This window comes from Chiloscyllium punctatum, chromosome 16 (genome assembly GCF_047496795.1).
Source record: "Chiloscyllium punctatum isolate Juve2018m chromosome 16, sChiPun1.3, whole genome shotgun sequence".
Taxonomy (NCBI): domain Eukaryota; kingdom Metazoa; phylum Chordata; class Chondrichthyes; order Orectolobiformes; family Hemiscylliidae; genus Chiloscyllium; species Chiloscyllium punctatum.
This window is the reverse complement of record NC_092754.1, coordinates 11,600,155-11,623,781: the sequence shown is the minus strand read 5'-3', so window position 1 is coordinate 11,623,781 and position 23,627 is coordinate 11,600,155. Positions and strand designations below refer to the sequence as shown.

At 42.6% G+C, this 23,627-nt stretch overlaps 1 protein-coding gene and 1 long non-coding RNA gene across 2 annotated transcripts; one reads left to right on the top strand and one right to left on the bottom strand.

The window, feature by feature from the left end:
- The first annotated feature begins 5,787 nt into the window (after positions 1-5,787).
- LOC140486963 (uncharacterized) lies at positions 5,788-22,005 on the top strand. The gene is made up of 4 exons (XR_011962684.1): positions 5,788-5,978; positions 17,969-18,158; positions 20,558-20,682; positions 21,748-22,005. It is a non-coding gene; the product is annotated as an uncharacterized lncRNA (long non-coding RNA).
- Positions 21,520-23,487, bottom strand: hes2.1 (hes family bHLH transcription factor 2, tandem duplicate 1). Its single transcript, XM_072585892.1, has 4 exons — positions 23,291-23,487; positions 23,068-23,163; positions 22,850-22,937; positions 21,520-22,100 (listed from the first exon to the last, which is right to left on the bottom strand). The coding sequence occupies exons 1-4, from the start codon at positions 23,387-23,389 to the stop codon at positions 21,766-21,768; spliced, it is 618 nt and encodes a 205-aa protein (XP_072441993.1). The 5' UTR covers positions 23,390-23,487; the 3' UTR covers positions 21,520-21,765.
- Between the last annotated feature and the right edge of the window lie 140 nt (positions 23,488-23,627).

The following is a 23,627-nucleotide window of genomic DNA, read 5'->3' as shown; positions in this document are numbered from 1 at the left end:
GAAGACAAGCAATTAAATGAGCTGGTTCTGTAGGGCTAAAGGCAATGGTAATGGGCCAAGTAAAGAAACAAAATATGATTATACTTCAAAAATATTGTCTTGGCAATATCCTGAGGTTGTGAAAAGTATTGATCAGACTGAATAAAGAGATAGATTATCTGATGATCAATCTGATGTTTGACCTATTATGATGGTAATAATGGTAACTCTGATCCCAGAATGAAATCTGGCTTGATATATTCTCAATTTTTAAAAATTTGGTTATGGTTGCGGTCAATCACTGAACATATTGACAATAGGCTGCTGATGTATTTTTAACAAAAGAACATGAAAACTTATTACACATGTTGTGTGGCAAAAGGAATAATCCAATCCTGATGCCTCAAAGTATATTTTACCAGTTAAAATTAGGCCTATACTCTGAGAGGCAGGGTTACGCAAGGAACCAGTCTCTTCAAGCATATGCAGAGAAGCCAAAGGACAGAGTGATGTCTCTTGTCTGACTCCCAAGGCAATGTTGGCAGTGTACTTTATACCACCAAAGTTAAATAGATTATAGTATTGACATGATCCATTAGTTATACAAATTATCCAAATTTGTAGAACTTGATTTGTACACTATCCATTTTTGATGAAAACCCACAGGCTCCCTGCTCTTAGCTGCTTACTTAGCCTTCAGATCAATGTTCACCCAGTCTCTGTACTTGTTCAGACATTTGTGTGTGATATTAAGCCAATTGGTCAATGAGCAATTCCTCATCTGCTCCACCAACCTCTTATGTCTCACATACACATACTGCAGTATGAACATCTCTGGGCCCCATGCTTTCTCCAGACTTCCCATGCCCTTGGCCATTATTAGAGTGGTGCTGGAAAAGCATAGTAGGTCAGGCAGCATCCGAGGAGCAGAAAAATCAACATTTTGGGCAAGAGCCCTTCATCAGGAATTCCTGATGAAGGGTTCCTGCCTGAGACATTGATTTTCCTGCTCTTCGAATGCTGCCCTACCTACTGTGCTTTTCCAGCACCACTCTCATCTTGACTCTGATCTCCAGCATCTGCAGTCTTCACTTTCGCCTTGGCCATTATTGTCATACCCTATCTCTAGGTAAAATATTTCCGTGTGCTCCCCTTCCCCTACCTCCAAACCATCCAGTGTCCTTCCACAGTTCTTCATATACTTTGCACCTTTTGCAAATGGACATCTTTCAGCTACTCCAAGCTGTCATGTAGTGGGAGGAATAACAATCTGGACACACAAAATATTTTTACCGGTCTCCTTTATTCAAGCACATGCAGGGGAATTAGTTGTTAAAGCCAATGTCTCTCCTCTGACTCCCACAACATCAACTACAGCACATTTTATAGTATTGAAGTATGATCAATTACAGCGTCACATGAACTATCTAAAACACAGCTATTTCATCATAATGGATTAGCTCAGTTGGCTAAACAGTTGGTTTGCAATGCACAGTGACACCAATACTGTGGGTTCACTGGTTGAAGTTAACATGAAGGACTTTCCTTCTTAACCTCTCCCTTTGCCTGAGGTGTGGTAACCCTCAGGTTAAACCACCACCAGTCATCTCTAATGAATGAGAGAGGGACTATGCAGCTTCACCTTTTTGCATTCAATTTTTTAAACTAGCATCCAAGAAAACCATAAGCTTGTTCTCTCATTAGGTGGTGAGTTTAACCTGAAAGTCGCCAACCTCAGGCAAGGAGTGAGATTGAGAGTGCATGCCTTCATGGTGACCTCAGGTGTATAGTTGTTGGTGTCATTCTAAATTGCAAACCAGTCAGCCAGCCAATTGAGCTAACCACCGCCCAAATTCAAACCAACTTTGTATGACCAAATTAATACTTTTTTTTATCAACTGTGCCCCTTCACTCCTTATTCTTGGCTGCTTTCCTAGCCTGTTGGTCAAGGTTCACCAACTCCCTGTGCTTGCCTAGACATGTTTGTGCTATATTAACCCTTTCACACACAAAGAACAAAGTTGTACACATCTAAATTACAACTTAGGAATTATTTATCGGAAACACAAGAAAAATTCAACCATTTTTCCAGTAATATACTTTACAGACACGCAACCCCAGTAAAGTATCACTTTTGTCTTCACTCTTTAATTTCTTACTCAACTGACATGGTTGGAAGTGCTTCTTTTTTGCTGACTTATTACACATTTGCCAGATGTGATTCTCTCCATCTCTCCTTAAGATTACTAGACACAAGCTAACTCAGTGACTTTTTTTACTCATTGAGGAAAGAAGTAAGGTCTACTAAAACCGTTTAAAACATGTTTGTAGCTCTGGATACCTTGGGACCTTGGAAACTAAACTGCCCTTCAGCTAGTGTGGATCTTGCCTTCAGAAATACTTGCCTTTTGAAACTGCTTCTGGCCCCTAGCCTCTCCTTGTGTTGGTCACTTTAAAAATGTAGTAACCATTTTCGTAAACATCTCCCCAAGCAGATTCTTTAGTCATTTAGCTTAAGTCATACTTAAGTTTCCAAGAAATGTTGTTTTGATCATACAATTTAAAACAAAATACTTCCTGACCTTTGTTTTTAAAAAAATCATCTTCACAGAACTAAAAACCCAAACCATTTGCCTCCACTTTACAATCCAAGTAAATCCAAATAATGATATATTATAAACCTTTATTATAGTCTCCCACCTGGGGTAAGTATTTAAAATCCCTGCTCCTCATTGTTATTCTGCAGCAGAAAGGATGTTGGCATGAATAATGCTAAATATAGAATCAAACATTTGTGGCATCTGGTAAAATAACTTGTTGAGCTTCGTTATGAAATTTATTCTAAAATCAGTGGTCACTGAGAGCACCCGTGTAACCTTACCCAATATATTGTGATATGGTGGACATAGGAGAAAGGTATTAGATGGAAAAAGTAGAACGTGGATTTACAGCATTGTTCAACAATACAAAATGCTCGAATTTTCCTTTCAACTGTTACAGGGAGAAGGCAGGAGAATGGGTTCAAGAAACATATCAGCCATGATTGAATGGTGGAGGAGACTAAATGGGCCAAATGGCCTAATTCTGCTCCTATATCTTATGGTCTATTATAGTCTTCCAATCACACCGTGAGTGGACCTAAATCTCATGGATTGCAACAGTTGAAGAAGACAGCTCATCAGCCTTTAATGTCTATTAGGATGGACAATAAATGCTGGTCTAGCCAGCAAGGCACACATCCCATGAACAAATAGAAAAACTTTAAGAGCTTTGTGAATTTTTCCAACTTGACTTTGTGGTTAAGACAATAGACAATAGACAATAGATGCAGGAGTAGGCCATTCTGCCCTTCGAGCCTGCACCGCCATTCAATATGATCATGGCTGATCATTCCTAATCAGTATCCTGTTCCAGCCTTATCTCCATACCCCTTGACTCCACTATCTTTAAGAGCTCTATCCAATTCTTTCTTAAAAGAATCCAGAGACTGGGCCTCCACTGCCCTCTGGGGCAGAGCATTCCACACAGCCACCACTCTCTGGGTGAAGTAGTTTCTCCTCATCTCTGTCCTAAATGGTCTACCCCGTATTTTTAAGTTGTGTCCTCTGGTTCGGCACTCCCCCATCAACGGAAATATGTTCCCTCCTGCCAGAGTGTCCAGTCCTTTCATAATCCTATACGTTTCAATCAGATCCCCTCTCAGTCTTCTAAACTCAAGGGTATACAAGCCCAGTCGCTTCAGTCTTTCCGTGTAAGGCAATCCTGCCATTCCAGGAATTGACCTCGTGAACCTACGCTGCACTCCCTCAATAGCCAGAATGTCTTTCCTCAAATTTGGAGACCAGAACTGTACACAGTACACTGTACACTTCTGTTTTACTGACACATGTTGGAAAATTGACTCATCGTTTTTAATTGTGTTATGGACCTTCAATTTTACAGTCTGCATTCCAATCCAAGCATAGTGAAATACCTATTCAGCGATTGAACATTAACTGCATCCCACCCTGGAATGAGGACTGTTCACGTGATGTATAAACGAAAAGATATGATACAATGTGCAATGGTGTTTACATTCTCCGCAAAAATGTTATTCAGCTCCAAACCCTTCCTCATCCACACAAACTCTAGCTTATCCACAACTCTGCTATATCCATCCAGTGACTTACTAGGTCTCACTAGCTGACCAAATATCCCAGCTCTCATGACGTCCACTGTTTCGCCATTCTCCAACGTCTTGATTTCAAGTCTCTTTTTCTCATTTACAACTCTCACTATGGCTTAAATCAATTCAACCTATGAAACTTCCTTCAGCCTCCTTCTGCAATACCATTCTGGAATGAGTGCTACAGACCTCTCTCGTGCGTTCAAGTCCCTGAAGTGGAATTGAACCTCAACCCTCTGGGTCAGACTCAATAGTGTTACCAGCTAAGCCGCAGCTAACACCAAGATGAAGGTACCCATTGTTTTGTGCAGAGCATAAGTAACGTTTTGAATGACGGTGTAGTCAGTAATCGGACAATAGTGATAAGGAAAAGCCTTAAGATTGAAACAGGACTGAACCAGGAACACAAAGCGGAGCTGGACTGCCCGGGGACTGGTGACCTCAGTTTGAACCCTGTGATATATTGTATAAGCTGATTTGTCACTGGTGCAAAACAAGGGGCAAGAAACCTGAAAGAAGTTAAAATATGGCTCCGAGCGAAGAACGACAGGAGGTAGCTCGTCAGGCTGTGGGCGGAGGTGGATGGCCTCTGGTCGCTTCTTCGGAAGGTTTGTTTCCCTAACGTGTGGAGCCATGACTCCGGCTGTCAAGGCGTGTGTTTGCGATGCAGCTGTGTGACATCTGGCAGCTCCCTGTCTCTCTGACGCGTGGGAAAATGCACCGAAACTGCTTGCTCAATGCGAATGAGTGTGGGCGGTGAGCTGGCCCGGTTGCAGGTCCGGACTAGTTCACACCAGGCTGCACACCGGAGCTTGTGAGTGTGTGTGTGTGTGTGTGTGTTGTAACACACCATTGTTCATTGTTCCAGTTCCCCTGCCGCAGTGCTTTGTGTCTGTTTTTAGCCCCGAATTTTCATTCCTACGTGGCACACGTAAAGTTAGCGAAGACGCCTCCCTGAAAGAGATTATACGCCTCACTGCAAAGTCATCAGGTCCTTTAGCCCTGCTGCCTTGCAGCTAAAAATGATTTTTTAAACATCCCCATTAAACATGCGAGGCCGCACACTTAAAATCCAAGGCTAAATCGGAAATAGACACCCCTGACATACAATACTAAAGACTTCTCAATTGAACTTTTTTTAATGGAGGGATATTGCAAACTGGCATCAGAGATCAGGAGTGAAAAATCAGGAGAAACAATTTCAGAAGGTTCAGCAGCTCAGAGACTTAGAGACAAATGAACCAGAGGTTCAGTAGAGGATGGCGTTTTCACAGGGGACAGGGTGGGAGGAGGTGTAATCTGGGTAGTTGTGGGAGTCGGTCGGTTTATAGTAAATGTCCGTGTTGAATCGGTCGCCCGGGATAGAAATGGAAAGGTAAAAACAATGACTGCAGATGCTGAAAACCAAATACTGGATTAGTGGTGCTGGAAGAGCACAGCAGTTCAGGCAGCATCCAACGTGCAGCGAAATCAACGTTTCGGGCAAAAGGGCTTTTGCACGAAACGTTGATTTCGCTGCTCGTTGGATGCTGCCTGAACTGCTGTGCTCTTCCAGCACCACTAATCCAGTAATAGAAATGGAGAGGTCTAGGAAGGGGAGGGAGGGATTCCTGATGAAGGGCTCATGCCCGAAACGTCGATTCCCCTGCTCCGGGGATGCTGCCTGACCTGCTGCGCTTTTCCAGCAACACATTTTTCAGCACAATTGAACCAGAGACAACACTTGGCATTGAAGCAGAAGATGCTGGAGAAACTCAGCTGGCCTGACAACATTGTGGAGAGAGAAACAGAGTTAACGTTTCCAACCCCAAGTGCTTCCTCTTCAAACCTCGAGGTATTTTACTTTTATTACAATGAAAGACTTTTTTATAACCTTCTCTGCAGCTCAGTTTTGTTTTGGAAGTTTGATATCAGTCTTGCTTACATGTCTGAGATTTTAACCCGCCCTGCTCTGCGCGCCGGGAGTTCTCTCTCTCTATTTTGCGGTCTCTTTCCACGTTACAAGAAAGCCCAAATCTGACTGTGCAGTTGCGTCACCTTCTCATGCTATTTCCTTTCAGCATAATTACGATATAATTTCAAGTGTTCGTCAGTGTTATTTGGCTTCTGAGCGAATTATTCCTTGAAAGAACGAAATTGTAATTATATACCTGAAGATTTCAGAAAATACTTTGCAGTTAATTAAACCGTTTTGTAATGCCGAATTCGGGCAGCTAATTTGTACACAGCAAACACTCATAGGCAACCAGAAAATAATAGTCAGATTTGATTTTTTTAATTTATTGTCACGTGTATCTTGCTAAGAAGTACAGTCAAACGTGCTGCAGAGTTGCCACTCTCTGGAGCCATATTAAAACATAGAAAAATAAACCAAAACATGGAATGTAAAGGCAGAGGAGTGAAGAAAGTGTCCAACTTTCCAACGTTAAGCGCTCTACCATGGGCCATGGGCCTGGTGACCAGGCACCAGTCCCGTCGCCATGCCGCCACTGAAATGGAAATCACCATTCTTCAATGCCATCTCGTCTCCACTGACACTCTCACCACGGAGTCCTCGCTGGACTTCACCAGAAGATGCCTCTGCCGCAGAAGTGATCAGTCGGCGCTAGGACCGCCTCGACAAAGCTGCCGGGCTCTCAGATGCCTCCGACAAGACCGCACTGCTGGACCTTTAATCCTCTCATAAAGAAAAGCTTGCATTTATATAGTTCCCCTTTCTATAGGCTCAAAGCATTTACAATCAACGAGATATCTGTGAAGTATAATCACTATATTGCTGTCGGAAACATCAACTAGTTTGTGAAGAGCAAGCCCCCATATAAATAGATAATAAACAATTCATATGATTTGTGATATTGCGTACAGGGCTTAAACAGGCCAAGATAAGAGAGTTGATTGTCCCACTTTCCTTTGACAGGGAACATTTTGCAATGAGCAGGTGAAGCCTTCATCAAAATAAATCCCCCCAAATCACAGCACTGTCTCTTGAATTGTCCTTTCCTAAAGCTCAGCACCGCCTTCTACAGAGCCTCCTAAAGGACAGCACTCCTTCGTATTGCCCCTTTCTAACAACAAGTATTCTTTCAGTATTCCGCTTCCAAAAGCAAACTACGCCCTCAGGGTTACCCCTCCTAAAGCAAAGCACTCTCTTACACTGCACCTTCCAAAAATACAGCATTCCCTCGGTACCGCCCCTTAATAAAGCACCGCAACCCTCAGTACTGCCCATCCTAAAGACAACACTCTCAGTACTGCCCTCCTACAGCTGAGATCACTGACCTCCAACAACAACCATCTTGCTATGTGCTGAGTCGAGTCATACCTGGCACATGACAAGATAGTTGTGGCTGTCCGAGGTCAGCCATCTCATTTCCAGGACATCTCTGCAAGAGTTCCTTAAGTTAGTGTCCTAGACCCCATCATCTTCAACTGCTTCATCAATGACCTTTTCCTCCATCATAAGGTCAGAAGTGGGAATGTCTGCCAACATGATTGCACAATGTTCAGCACCATTCATGACTTCTCAGAGACTGAAATTGCCCATGTTCAAATGCAACAAGACCTGGATAATATCCAGGACTGAGCTGAAAAATGGCAAGGAACATTCATGCCACACAAATGCCAGGCAATGACCATCTCTAACAAGACAATCTAATCACCGCCCCTTGATATTCAATAACATTACTATCACTGAGTCACCTCACTATCAACATTCGGGGGTTTGCCATTGACCAGAAACTCAACAGGACTTGCCTGATAAATACAATGGCTACAGAAGCAGGCCAGAGGCTGGGAATACTGCAGTCAGTAACTCATATCCTGATTCTCCAAAATCAAGATGTGCTGCTGGAAAACCACTGCTCAGGCAGCATCCAAGAAGCAGGAGAATCGGGCATAGAAGCCTGTCCACTATCTGCAAGGCAGAAGTCGGGAGTGTGATAGAATAATCCCCACTAGCCTGGATGATTGAAGCTCCAACGACACTCAAGAAGCTTGTCACCATCCAGGACAAAGCAGCCACTTGATTGACACCACATCCACAAACATCCACTCCCTCTACCACCTAAGCTTATAGCTACAGTGAACATTATCTTTAAGCTGTCCTGCAGAAATTAACCAATGATCCTTAGACAGCAACTTTCAAACCCACATCCATTTCTATCAAGAAAGACAAGGGCACCAGATACATTGGTAACACCACCACCTGCAAGTTCCCTTCCAAGCCACTCACCATCTTGACTTGGAAATTGCAGCACAGTGGCTCAGTGGTTCGCACAGCTCAAGGGACTCAGGTTCAATTCCAGCTTTAGGCGACTGTCTGTGTGTCATTTGCACATTCTCCCCATGTCTGTGTGGGTTTCCTCTGGGTGCTCCAGTTTCCTCCCACAATCCAAAGATGTGCAGGTTAGGTGAATTGGCTATACTAAATTGTCCAAGGTGTTCAGGGATGTGTAGGCTAGGTGCATTAGTTAGGGGGAAATAGGTCTGGGTGAGTTACTTTTTGGAGGGCCGGTGTGGACTTGTTGGGCTGAAGCACCTATTTTCACACTGTAGGGATTCTATAAAAGAGCTGTCACTCTGCTCCATAAAGCACAGCTTTTGTATCAACATCATTCACTAACTTGTTTGGTGTTCTGTCAACTACAAATGTGAAATTGTACCAGAGGACCTGAGGAATGCAAATGTTGTGCAATTGTTCAAGAAAGGCAGTAGACATGACCCAGGTAATTATAGACCAGTGAGCCTTATGTTTGTTGTAGGAAAAGTTTTGGAAAGGATTATAAGAGGTAGGATTTATTATCATCTAGCAAGCAACAATTTGATTGGAAATAGTCAACACTGATACATCAAAGGCAGTTCGTGTCTCACAAACCTCATTGCGTTTTTTGAGAAGGTGACCAGGCATGTGGATGAGGGTAGGGCAGTTGATGTGTGTACATAGACTTCAACAAAGCCTTTGATAAGGCTCCACATGATAGGCTACTGGAGAAAATGTGGAGGCACGGGATTGAGGGTGATTTAGTAGTTGGATTAGAAACTGGGCTTGAGTAGTGATTGATGGAAAATATTCAGCCTGGATTCCGGTTACTAGTGGTGTGCAACAAGGATCTGTTTTGGCACCATTGCTGTTTGTCATTTTTATAAACGACATGGACGCAGGCATAAGTGGATGGGTTAGTAAGTTTGCAGATGATACTAAAGTCGGTGGAATGATAGAGAGTGTAGAAGAATGTCACAGATTGCAGGGAGACTTGGATAAACTGCAGAACTGGGCTGAACGGTGGAAAATGGAGTTCAATGCAGATAAATGTGAGTGATTCACTTTGGGAAGAATAACAGGAAGGCAGAATATTGGGTCAATGGAAAGATTCTTGGTAGTATGGATGTACAGAGGGATCTTGGAGTCCATGTACATAGATCCCTGAAAGTTGCCATCCTGGTTGATCGTGCTGTTAAGAAGGCATACAGTGTGTTAGGTTTTATTGTTAGAGGGATTGAGTTCTGGAGACGTGATGTCATGCTGCAACTGTACAAAACGCTAGTGCAGCCTCACTTGGAGTATTGTGTGCAGTTCTGGTTGCCCCATTACAGGAAGGATGTGGAAGCCTTGGAAAAAGAAAGGAGATTTACCAGGATGTTGCCTGGTCTGAAGCAAAGGTCATATGAGGAAAGGCTGAGGGACTTGGGGAGAGAAGAAGGGATGGAGGTGATTTAATAGAGATATACAAAATGATCAGAGGATTTGATGGGGTGGTCAGTGAAAGTCTTTTTCCTAGTATGATGACATCTGCTAGTACTGGGGTATAGCTGCAAATTGAGGGGTAATAGATTTAAGACAGATGTTAGAGGCAGAATCTTCACTCAGAGAATGGTAAGGGTGTGGAATGCCTTGCCTGCCCATGTAGTTAACTCAGCCACGTTAGGGGCATTTAAACAGTCCTTGGATAAGCACATGGATGATAATGGGATAGTGTTGGGTGATGGGCTTAGATTGGTTCATAGGTCGGCACAACATCAAGGGCCGTAGGACCTGTTCTGCGCTGTATTGTTCTATGTTCTAAATATGGTGTTGTTCCTTCACTGGAATGCCAGAAAATTGTGGAATTCTCTCCTTGATGGCATTGTGAGTTTACCTACACCACAGGGACCTCAGCAGTTCAAAAAGGCAGCTCATTTTGGCTTCTTAAGGGCAACTAGGGATAGGAACGCGTCAGCTAGTGATACTCTTGGTCCCATGAGTAATTTTTTTTCAAAAGCACAGAACTCCCTTAGTCTTGGCCCTCTCAAAGATGACATTCCTCAGTATTGCTGCTCCCTAAGCACAAATCTCCCTTAGTGCTACCTCTCTGATACAACTTCTCTCAGTACTACCCTTCCTAAAGGCAAATGCTTCATCAGTGCTACACTGAAGTGGCAGTTTCTTTTTTTTTGCACTTAAGTACTGGAGCAGATCTTGAACTCATGGCTTTCTGACTCAGAGTTCAAAATGTTACCAAATGAGTCATAGATGATTTTATTTTGTAAGTTTGTTCATGGGATGTGAGTGCCAATTGCAAGACCAGCATTATTGTCTATTCCAAATTCTCCTGAGAAGGTAATGATGAGCCTCTTGTTTAAACTGCTGCCATTCATGTGATATGACTACACCTATAGTACGATTGGGAAGAGTTTTTCCAGGATTTTTGAAGCAGTGACAGTCAAAGAATGGAAATGTAGTTCCAAGTCAGAACGGCCTAGACAGCAAAAATAACACCTTGTTCTCCTTTGAATAGTGCCATGAGTATGTGGTCAATGTGGAAGTTGAGTATGAAACCATCTGATTTAGAGGGGATGGTGTTAACAACTTGCTCTTGTGACACTGATTACACTGGCAGGTCATTAGTTTCAATTACTGTAGTATCTAACTAGTGTTATGTAAAGCCTGTGTCAAAATCCTATAGTTCCATAGCTAACAGCATTGTGATAGTGCTTTCACAATATACACTGAAGTATTTTTAAAAAAAGAACCTTATCAAGAACAACTGGAAAGGGGCATTAGATGCCCACCTTGCCAGCAATGCCAAAAAATCCTCAAAAAGAAAATAAAAGCTTACATTTACTTAATGATGTTTATAGCCACCAAACATCACAATGTGTATAAAGGCCAAGCAACTACATCTGGAGTAGGGTCACTGTTGTCATTTATGGAATGTGGCAACCAATTTGTGCACAGCAAGCAAACAGCGATGGCTGGATTATATGTTTTTATAATGTTATTTGAAGAATAAAAAAGCTGAGTCTTCCCCTGAGTAAAAGACTGCTTGTTTGACCATGATCTCAAATGTGAGTCTAACATATTTATTTATCAGCCAGCTGTGATCTCCTCACTCCTATATACATCGGAGACTCAGCCAACTTACAGTAAGACACCTCAAATCACTAAAGAATGACTACCAGTGGCCTTTACAAGATCTTCCAAATCCAGTGGCATGTTTGATCATCCATCTGCAGTGTCCTCTCCCATGCCAACATACCAAATGACCTAATCATTTCAAACCTATGCACTCGGCTGGACAGGTTGTCATTCATGTGCCTGACAGAGAATCTCCAAGCAACTGTACTACTCAGACCTTTGTGACAGCAGGAGAATCTTAGGGCAGTAGGGTGGATCAGTGGTTAGCACTGTTGCCTCACAGTGCTAGGGACCAGGGACCCAGGTTCAATTCCAGCTTTGGAGTTCTAGCTTCCAACTGTGTGGAGTTTGCACATCCCTCCCCCCCCCCCCACCCCCATGTCTGCATGGGTTTCCTCCCACAATCCAAAGATGTGCAGGTTAGGGTGGATTGGCCATGCTAATTTTCCCATACTGTTCAGGGATGTGTAGCTAGGTGCATTAACCATGGGTAAATGTAAAGTAATGGGTTTGGGTGGGATACTCTTCGGAGGATCGATGTGGAGTTGTTGGGCCAATTGGCCAGTTTCCACATTGTATGTCTTCTATGAAGATCATGAAAACACTCCAGTTGTTCCTGAAAGAGTTCAAAAATGTCCCTTATCCGAGTCTAACCAAGATGAAAAAGTTTGCTTAGGAGGCACCCAGGACACAAACCTCCAAAAGCCCATCTGCTTACCCCTTCAACCACCACCTGCACCACATGTGGTAGAATCTGCAGATTATGTATTGGACTTATCAATCGTTCCAGAGTGGAAGCAGATCATCCTCAATTCTGAGGAATGCTCTAAGGAGGAGGGGAATGAACACTAGCTGGTACACTCAGCTTAACACTGACCCTCTTCTTCAAATAGTACCATGGGTTCATTTACCCAAGCAGGTGTATACTTAGTTTGGTATCTTAGCTGAAAGACAGCTTAGCACTCCTTTGGTATTGCACAGGGGTATCAGCCTCAATGTTTGTGCTCAGGTCATCCACAGGATCTTAGGACTGGAATCTGTGTCTCAGAGAGAGGAGGGTGTGCCATAGCTGGGGAGTGTGTGAGTTTGTGGTGGGGTTAACCTGAGCAGTGGGCTCCATTCTGTGAATGAAAACTTTGGTGAACTAAATAGATTTATTCACCAGTCCACGTCGTTCATGTTCATTGTCATTTTTGTTTCAGGTTTCAGGTAAACTATCTCACTTATTCAATCCAACTGGATTGATAATCCACTGTCGAAACCACGTGGCCAACCTCTCAGCTCTTTGAAGTATTTCTTTCCTTTTACAATCTCAAGGCTTTTAAAACACAAACTTTGGAAACCTTCTCCTGATCTCTTTAACCCACTTCTTACCTGAACAAGACCCTTGTCCTTTTTTTTTAAAGACAGCAGAATTATAGTCTAGAAGGGCATTGTCTCATGTGTTCAATCTGTGTGGATGACATCTTCTGAAATTGTGTCACTTCCATGAATGTTACAAAACTCTAGCTCCGGAATGACGTTTGCAGGTGCGCACCAGAAAGGTAGTAACAGACAGCACAATACTTGAGGCATCCAATGTCAATGTGACATCTGTAACTTTCAACCAAAGTTTCAGCCTCTTTTGACAACTCCTACTCACAGTTGGATAAATGGGAGGTGTGCATCGCCCCAGGAGCACACAGATTGATTTGTGCAGCTGATTATAATAAAACTGGATCTTAATTAGAAGACAGTTTTCCATTCAAGCTAACTCACAACCGTTTATATGTCATTTGAATAGGTGTAGTATTGTAATTTGGAGTTTTGAGGCTAACCATGACCAACATAGAAGGATAATTCTGCAGAAAATTGCAGAGAGCTGCCAACATTATAGAGTGGCAATAATGGGGGACTTCAATTACCCAAATAGAGATTGGGATACTGAATGTGTCTGCTGCAGCGATGGAGAAGTGTACCTGAATTGTGTTCAGGAGAGTTTGCTATAGCAGTATGTGTCCAGTTCAAAAGGGAAGGATGCATTGTTGGACACGGTCCTTGGAAATGAATGGGCCAAGTGGATCGAATGTAGAGGAGGTAATTTAGGAGACACTGATCATTATATCATAAAGTTCAGGATGGTGGTAGAGAACGTCTTTTTTATTGCTCTGAATTGTTGCATGCCAATCTGTTGAGTTGACCTTAATGAAGCAAGAACAGAGCTAGGCAAGATTGATTGGAGTCAGAGATCGGTGTTAAAAAACAGTAACTGAACAATGAGCTGCGTTCAAGGAGCAGGTGGTTCAGGTTCAGCCGATATGTGTTCCCTCCAATGGAAAATACAGAACAAACACATCCAGATTTCCCTGGATGACAAAGGAGGTAGAAGTTAGGAAGAAAGAGTGTGTTTAGACAGGTGTAAGGCAGAAAATACAATTGAGAATCAATAGAAATGCAATAGATTTGGCAGGGATGGGGTTGAGAATGATAAAGCAAGGCAGAGTAACAGAGAGCAATTAGGGCGGGTAACATAAAGGGAAATCTCAGAGTCTTCTTTCAACATATAAACAGTAAGAAATTTGTTGATTAAAGGAGGAATGGGGCTGGTCAGAGACCAAAAGGTGAATTATATAAATAGAGATGGGGACATAGCTGAGATGTTAAATTAATACATTGCATCTGTCGTTACAAAAGAGAATGTTGCTCAAGTCATTGGTGAGCAAGGTGATAACTCTGTTTCTAGAAAAAATCAAACTTAATAAGTAAGAAGTCTAGGGTAGATTGTTGGCACTTAAAGTTGATGAAGAACCAGAACCAGAGATGTATCCAAAGACTTTGAAGGAACTTGGGGTAGAAATTGTAGAGGGGTTGGCCACAATCTTTCAGTTTTCCCTGGACTCAGGGTTGGTTCCAGAAAACTGGATAATTAGAGATATTATGACCATATTCAAAAATGGTGTAAGGATGATCCCAGCAATTACAGACTAGTTACTTTAACTTTAGTGGTGAGGAGACTTCTGAGCTATCATTCAGAATAGAATTAATCATCTCATAAAAAAAAGGTGCATTGATTAGGATTTTAAAAGGGGAAATGATGTTTAAATAACTTATTGGAGTTTTACTTTGAAGAGATAAGAAAAAGGCTTAATGGAGTTAGTGCTGTTAATACATGGATTTCCAGAAGGCATTTGCTGCAGTGCCACACAACAGACTTGTGAGGAACATTTTATCGGTCATAGTATAAAAGGGACATTAGCTTTGTGAACACACAATTGGCTGAGTGATAAAAAAAAAAGAAAGTAGTGGTTAATGGGTTATTTTTGGGCTGGAGAAAAATTTGGAATGGAGTTCTCCAGGAGTCCATACTAGGACCCTTGCTTTTCCTAATATATGCTAATGAACTGGAGCTCGGTTTAAAAATTTGCAGATGCCACTAAATTTGGAAGAATTGTAAACTGTGAGGAGGACAATGCAGAACACCAAAAATACATTGACAAGTTGGTGGAGTGCACAAATAGGTGGCAGATGAAGTTCACTGTAGAGCAGCATGAAGCATTGTAGGAAGAACATTGAAAGACAATATAATACGTGCAGGAACAGATGGACATGGATGTATATGTGCACAGATGAGTGAAAGTGGCAGGTCAAGTGGATAGAACTTTTAATAAAGCACCCAGTGTTCTCAGCTTATTAATAGGGATATAGAGTGCAAGAGCAGGGAGGTGATATTTGAACTTGTAGAAGACACTTATTAGACCATTTGCCATTCCTCAGCGCATTGACACAATTGATCAAGATCCCTGTAATCTTAGATATCCTTCTTCAGTGTCCATAATACCACCAATTTTGATGTCATCCGCAAACTTACCAACCGTGCCTTCTATATTCTCATCTAAGTGATTTATATGCATGATAAACAAAAGTGGACCCAACACCAATCCTTTAGGTAGACTGTTGGAACAGGCTTGCAATAAGGATTAGTATAAGAGTTAGCTGTATCGCCTAAATTGTTCAATATAGGACATACCAGCATATACTACAGAATTAGCATAGGACATTCAGGCTTAAACTGTACATTTCCATACAGGACATATCGAATTACTTTATATCTTTCAATGCATGGGGAAATATCTGCACATTCTATGTAACCTGTAATAGAGGGCATACCACATTTCCTGTAGCTTTCAATAAAGGGCATTCCCAAATGTCCTACAGTGTGTGCCAATACAGTAATAATTCTGTACTCTCCTGCACAGGCCATTAACCCCAAATCTTCATCCTTCAGTCCAGGGCAATACAGGATTTCCCAGCATATGGAACACCAGTCAGTATATTTGATATCTTTATATTCTACACCATTCAATACAAGGTCTAACTACACACCCTACATTCTTCAATACATATTTTGACCCATCTCTCATAAATCTGAATCCACATGCTACAGGCCTATTAACAGATGACACACTTGCATGTATTCTATCATAGATGAGATTGTTCCTAAACCAAATAAATCTGCATATCCTGCATTATTGGTATGAAAATATGAAGGATCTCTCCTCTACATTTGGGAGAAAGGACACCAACTTGTGGATCATTTCAGAGAATATCTCTGGTACACTCGCACCAACTAACCCCAGTGCCCAGTGGTCGAACACTTTAACTCCGCCACCCACTCCACCAAGGACATGCAGGTCCTGGGCCTCCTCCATCGCCAAACCCTAACCACCGGATGCCTGGAGGAAGAATGCCTCACCATCTTCCTTGGTATCCTCCAACCACACAGGATCAATGTGGATTTCACCAGTTTCCTCATTCCCCCTCCCTCCACCTTATCCCAGTCCCAAACCTCCAAGTCCGCACTGCCCTCTTGAATTGTCCTACCTGTCCATCTTCCTTCCCACATATCCACTCTACCCTCCTCTCCGACCATTCCATTCGCCCACCTACCCCCCAATCTTCAGCTACCTATCACATTCCCAGCTACCTTCCCGGGTGCCCCATCCCCTCCCATTTATTTCTCAGCCCCTCCCCGGCCCACAAGCCTCATTCCTGATAATAGGCTTATGCCGGAAACGTCGATTCTCCTGCTCCTCCCATGCTGCCTGACCTGCTCTTGCTTTTCCAGCACCACACTCTCTACTGTGATCTCCAGCATCCGCAGTCCTCACTTTCTCCTATATTACGTTGGTTCTAATTTGACATTACATAGAGTTCAATTTATTTTAATTTGACAGACGCGCCTCACTATTTTTACCATTACAAGTTATATTTATAATATACGTTTCATGTGAAACATTCTCGCTTGTCAAGGGATTTTTATCCATGTTCCAGCCTCCCAGCATATGCTGTGACAAGGGGATCTTAGACAGTAACCTTTTGCAATTGAACCTTTTTGTGGAAGGATGTCCCTAGTTAGTGCTTCCCTGCACATGCACACCTGCACCAAGAAATGTGCTGCCTTAAAAGACAATTCTCTGCACTCGGAGCTCATCTAATTTTCGACATGGAGTTGATGGTAGTTGTCTTTTCCCTAAAATGGGGCATTTCAAGATTAGGGGGTACTTTTTAAGGTGGGGGGAGTGCGAATTTAAAAAGCCATAAGAGGCACTGAGGGTGGTTCGCGTGTGGAATGAACTTCCTCAGGAAGTGGTGGATACTGGTACAATTAAGGTGTTTAAAAAACATTTGGATGGATACGTGAATGGGAAAGGTTTGGAGGGATATGGGCCAGGAGCAGGCAGGTGGGACTAGTTTAGTTTGGGATTATGTTGGGCAAGGACAGGTTGGACGGAAGGGTATGTTTCTGTGCTGTCTATAATTGATGAGAAACCAAAGAGTTGCCTATCCATTTGTTGGCCCTCCAGCAGCAACCCATATTGGTCTCATTGTGCACTCTTGGAACAGCCGGCAGAGCACTGAATTCTTCATGATGAAACAAATGTGAAGCAATGTTGTCACAAAATTAACTGCTTCACCCGCCCCCACACCCTTCTTCGTAAAGTCAATTCCGGAAGAGAGGGAATGAGCGTCTTCCCCCGTATTACAACCGCCGGGAGGGTTGAATTCTGAGTGTACAGGAAGGATTTGATGGAGAGAGCCCTTCTCGCCGCTCGTCAGGTTGTGCCTGGGCTTGATGGGAAGTTTCTGTTAAGCTATCCTGTCAATCTGCTCAGGGAGTTCTGGTGAGAAAGCAAAAAACGATGTAACTTGTTTTTCATTTTAAAAATATGTTGTGCCCCAGGTATACTGCCCCTTCCCCACCTTATCAACAACACGCACTCTACTTTGAGGTCTCTGTTGCAGTCGATGCACTCGTTCTCAGTGACCATGGCAACGAAACATAACACCGGGTGGTATTCACCATCTCCTTATCCATAGATACTGGAGACCCTCACAGGCGCACCACTGCCTGATGGACCTATGCTAAATGGTGTTGTTCTTTAATCCCCCAGAGTTTTCCGTCAGGGATGGATGGTGCGGTCCGGCCTTAGCTCACAAATGTACATCATGAAACGTGTGCCTTTATGAAACAGAAAAATACTGCGGAAGCTGGAAGTCTGAAACGATACGGAAATGTCTGGAGAAACTCAGCAGGCCTGGCAGCATCTGTGGGAAGAAAGCAGAGTTAACGTTTCCAGTCCGGTGAGTCTTCATCAGACCGAAAGCTCATTTGACTTGAACAGAGAGAATTCTAATTCTGACTTCACAACGAACTATAGTAACTTTTACTTAGAGTATATTTGTTCATTTAAAGGGCAATTTCACAACAAAGATTCCACCAGTTTACAAAATATATTTGAGGGGGTTTGTAAGAAGTTGGTGTTTGGACTTCAATATTTCAGCATTTAAAAATGTCTAACAGTACCAAGTGCAAACTGCATCACCAAACTCTCTCTGTTGTTTGGGGTAAGAGTGGATCCGATGCAAAGTGTTGTTTGTATCAACCGGTTGGTATCCCCGCGCACTTTTTGAATCTTTTTGCAGAACTGGACACGATTTACAAGTTATCTTTACACTGCTGTCCCACAGCGCCAGAGACCCGGGTTCAATTCCCGCCTCAGGCGACTCTCTGTGTGGAGTTTGCACATTCTCCCCGTGTCTGCGTGGGTTTCCTCCCACAATCCAAAAATGTGCAGGTTAAATTGCCCGTGGCGTTGGGTGGGTTGCGGGTCGGTGTGGACTTGTTGGGCCGAAGGGCCTGTTTCCACACTGTAAAGTAATCTAATACACATCATCTGAATTCGCCTCGCCGTGTAGATTTCTGTATGTAAGGTTTGCTGTGCAAGTAAGGATTCCGATCTCTCCGCTTCATCAGGTCTAGCTGATTTCAATTTTTTTTAAGAAGTGCTTTTTTTGTCAGATGATTGCGTGCGAGATCAGAATTTCCTTTCCATTTGGTTAGAGTGAGATTTCGTGTTTATTTAAGCATTTCTACAAACAAAAATAAACAAACATAAAGTAGTCAATCTGAATAAATATAACGTTAACTCAAATAGAGGCTTACACCTTAAATCTATCAGTCATTCAATAAATTTAATCAAAATACGCACGGGATCAGTCCTAACGGTACATCTTTGTCAATATCAATTACAACAGAAACGCACTGCATTCCGACGTTATCATGAATTTGGTGTGCATCTGGGTTTGCCGTAATGGCCAGTACTATTCTTGGCTGCTAAGGGGGCTCACAGAACAAGCCCATGACTTGCTAAACAAACAGTGGGCAGTTTTTCAAAAGGCTAATCTTAGTGCAGGGTAAATGTGCAAATTCAGCATCACTTTCACAGAACTGTTAGGAAATAGAAGGGCGTAATTAGGTCCATTTCGCCTGTATCCGCTCCTGCATTCTATTTAGAATCCCTACAGCGTGGAAACAAGTCTACGCTGACCCTCCGAGGAGCAACCCTCCCCCCCATTTACCCCAGAATAATAATGCACCTTCACACCTTTGGGCGGAAACCCACAGAGACACGGGGTTGATGTGCAAACTCCACATAGACGGTCGCCCGAGGTTGGGATCGAACCCGGGTCCCTGAATCTGTGAGGCAACATTACTGAGCCACCGGGGTTACTCCCTTTCTAACAAAATAATCATCTAATGCCTCCACCATTTTTCGAGACAGTTCATTTCAACTCTACTCGCTGCAATAAAACGTACTTTTTCACCCTTGCTGCATGCGCACATCACTTTAAATTTATGCCGTTTCGTCTTTCTTTCTTTTACCAATGGAAATAGCTTCTCCCTGTCTACTCTATCCAGTACGATCATGATTTTGAAAACGTTATTCAAATCTCCTTTCAGCGTCTTCTCTCCAAGGAGAACAGTTCTAACTTCTTCATCTATCCTTATAATTAAAATTTATCATTCCTGTAACTATTCTTGTAAATCGCTTTTCACTCTCTACAGTGCATTCCCAATCTTTCTCATAACGTGATTGTACACAACGCCCCAGCTGAGGTCTTTAGATGAATGCGAGGTATTGCATTTTGTTAAAGAAACCAAGGGCAGGACTTATACAATTAACAGTTAGGCCTTGGGTAGTGGTGTAGAACAGAGAAATCTAAGGGTTCATGTACATAATTCTTTGAAGTTTGCTTCACATGTAGACAGGATGGTTAGGAAGGCATTCAGCTCACTTGCCTTCATTGTTTAGACCTTTGAGATGGGAGTTGAGACTTCATGCTAAGGTTATAAAGGACATTGGTGGGGCCTCTTCTGGAGTACTGTGTCCAGTTTTGCTCTCCCTTTTTATAGGATGGATATGATTAAGCTGGAGAGGGTTCAGAAACGATTTACCTGATTATTGCTGGGAATAGAGGGTTTGCGTTATAAGGAGATGCTGGATAGTCTGAAACTTTTTTCACGAGAGTGCAGGAGGTTGAGGGCTGACTTTATAGAGGTTTATAGAATCATGAGGGGTAGAGATAGGGTGAATGGCAGGTATATATTCCCTCGGGTGAGAGATTTCAAGACTAGGCAACATTTTTAAGGGGAGAGGAGAACGATTTTAAAATGACGAGGGGCAATGTTTTTTACACAGAGTGGTTCATGTGTGGAATGAACTTCCGGAGGAAGTGTTGGATGTGGGAACCGTTACAGTGTTTCAAAGACGTATGGATAACTACGCGAATAAGAAATATTTGGAGGGCTATGGGCCAAGCGCAGGTAGGTGGGACTAGTTTGGGAACATGGTCGGATTGGACTGATTGGATCAACAGTCTGTTTCCGTGCTGTATCACTCTAAGACTCTATTGTCCTATTGTATTGTCGAATATAGGATATGTGGCTAGGTCTTCTATTGAAGGATATAGGATGTGCAGATATGACCCCTATTGAATGATATGTGGATATATCCCTCATTGAACGTATGGGATATGCGAGTAGGTCCTACATCTGTTTTATCAGATGTGATACAATTGGTAACTCTATCATTTTTGCGTCAGAAGTTGTGGCTTCCATTCCCAATTCAGAGATTTGAATACAGATAACCAGACTGATGCTGTATATATATATATATATATACACACACACACAAAACTAAATGGAAGTGGGCATATTGACAGTCAACGCTTATAATTCTAATTCTTGCTGCACCCTTAGTCAGTCCTTGTATTAATGAAATCAGAGTTTAGAAAGGGCCTTCCAGAAACCGACAAGGGATGAAGAAAAATCCTCATCTCTCCTCTAGATATTGTGATAACAATGGTAAGTCTACGGCCCTGGGCATTGCCCCTTTATGAGAGAGCTTTAAGGGAAACGCTGGGTTGCTCCGAGGTCTTAATGCCACTGGGGGAGGGAAAACGTCACCACCCAGTAGGAATGTGACTGTTCCCATGGTTCAATCCTGAATTTTATTGTAACTTCAGTATTGGAGACTTTCACAAAGTGACAGGAATAAAACTGTAGATATACGAGAGTTCTCTTAAACGCCTAGTTTTTTTTGTTTCGGTTTATTTTCAGAAATCTCTTTCATACAATCGTTAAATTTATATTATCTTTGAATTTTCATATTTAAAATATATTCCCTTATTTTATAGAAAGATGACATGCTAACATTACAAAGTGCCCCGTTGTGAGTCGTCGTTTAGTTGGCTCGGCGTTAAGGAAAGTTTCTGTTTTGCATAGAAATTGTTCAATTCACAAAACTGTCAATGCTTTGGATATAAAAGAATGCAAAATTTTCTTTACAATTTAATCCTGTACAAGGTAATTAAGTCTCTTTGTTTTTAGATCGTGTATTCACGTCCACTACCAGGGTCTCCAGATAGAGTTCTCCCGGTCAGCTGGAATGATTTGTTGGTTGGGACGGAGACTGTGACTGGGCGGTGAAGGACGATGAAGCGCTGAGCTCCCAGTTGGGTTCAACTGGATTAAAGTCCGTGGTCTCTCTCGTGAAGCGTCTGTCCCTGTGGGGCTCCTGGTGTTGTGAGAATAAGGATAGTAGGAGACTAGAGGCATGCATCTCTCCAGGTAGTCCGTCAGGCGATCGCAAGCTTCCGTTCCCATGAGTTTTGAACTCGGGAGAAGGTTGGCCAGTTGTAGGAGGCAGGCGCGGTAACCTTCCCTGTAGCTGTCCAGGCGATCTACAAGAAGACAAGAGAGAAAGAACATTTGGTTATTCTTCACTCTGCCTCTTCATTAAGTCAGTAATTAAACCTACAGCAGCCTATACACTCACGAGCTGGTCCAGTTTCCGTTTTCACACATGCATTTAGAAACAGAAGACAGAAAATAATACTTAGGCAACCAGTAAACAAGTTAACGGATTTTTTTTTGCATTGTGTTGAGGAACTTGGTGTGCAGCTCGGTCGCTACATTAGACGGAGACAATACTTAAATAATGTACTGTTACAAAGCGCTTGGAGATGTTTGGAGTGAACTACATTAAATAACCATTATCAGCGCTGTTCATCATTGTCTCCTTTCAATTAATTCTCATTTTAAGAATTAAATGTTACACAGTGACAGAATCACGAGAAGCAATGCTGAAAGTTGTAACATTTCACCGGGAGACATTTCATCAACTGGTCTCAGTAATTGTACAAACACATTCGAAGATCCCTTGTGGCTCAGAGGTAATGTCCCTAACTCTGGGTTAGAAGGTTTGGATTCAAGTTCCACCTACCCCAGAGGTGTGTCACAACAAGTTGATCTAATATTATCTAAAAACAGAATCGATTTCAAAGTTAGAGTGCTCCCCCTGCTTTGTGGAACGTACTGAAGGTTCTAAATCCTAATGATTCATATCGAAGCCTTTTTTTGTGTTGCTAATTGGATTGTGTGTGTATATAATGGAAATATTTTCATCTGAAATAACGAATCATGCACTCACCGTACAGCGGTGTCTTCGGTAGGTCCTGGAGAAATCTGACAGTCATTTCCAGAATATCAGCCTTTTCCAATTTGGAATATCGGGGACTCTGGAAGAGGGAGAGCGAGAGAGAGAGAGAGATAAAACAACCTTTTAGTAATTGGCCCTCCGCTTGTTAACTGGATTACAATGGAATTGGTTACGATGCTGGTTAATTGTCAACTGCATCTTACACTTACATCTTTTCCAATGAGGGGCAGAATCAGAGTCTTTAACTGATTCAGACTGTCATTGATCCGTGCACGTCTGCGCTTCTCCATGAGAGGTTTCAAAGTCTGCAAGAAAAATCAAATCAGATTTCAGACGCGATAAAGTCAGGAGGGAACCGCAAGACGGAAAGTTCGCAGGTCAAAGCTCGCTCGTTCTGGATAAACCGGATTCAGGACCTAGCAGCGGAGTTACCTTTCTTAATTCACTGGCTTCCTTCCTTTTGCTTTTGTTCAATTGCGCAGAGACTTGTCCGTGCTCAGTAGTGTTCGATTCATACAGATGAGGAGACATTCTTAATGTGTGTGTGTGTGAGAGAGAGAGAGAGATTCTTTCTTTCAAATGACGCTGGGCTAGAGCGGCAAAGACTTCGTCCAGGAGTTGTGCAGCTGTATAGGAATGGTTGTGTAGCTCGGTGACTGAGCCTACTTATAGAGCGTGGGTGTGTCCGCGTCCTGCCCACACCTCTTTGTCACTGATGGCAGACGCCTCCTGGCTCCTCAGCAACCCACTCAAAAAAAAACTTACCATC

Coding starts and splice junctions, on each gene's coding strand:
- hes2.1 (XM_072585892.1), bottom strand. CDS start 23,389: ATGTCTCCTCATCTGTATGAATCGAACACTACTGAGCACGGACAAGTC. Junction 23,164..23,290: donor AAGCCAGTGAATTAAGAAAG/GTAACTCCGCTG, acceptor TTTTTCTTGCAG/ACTTTGAAACCTCTCATGGA. Junction 22,101..22,849: donor ACCGAAGACACCGCTGTACG/GTGAGTGCATGA, acceptor GTCTTCTTGTAG/ATCGCCTGGACAGCTACAGG.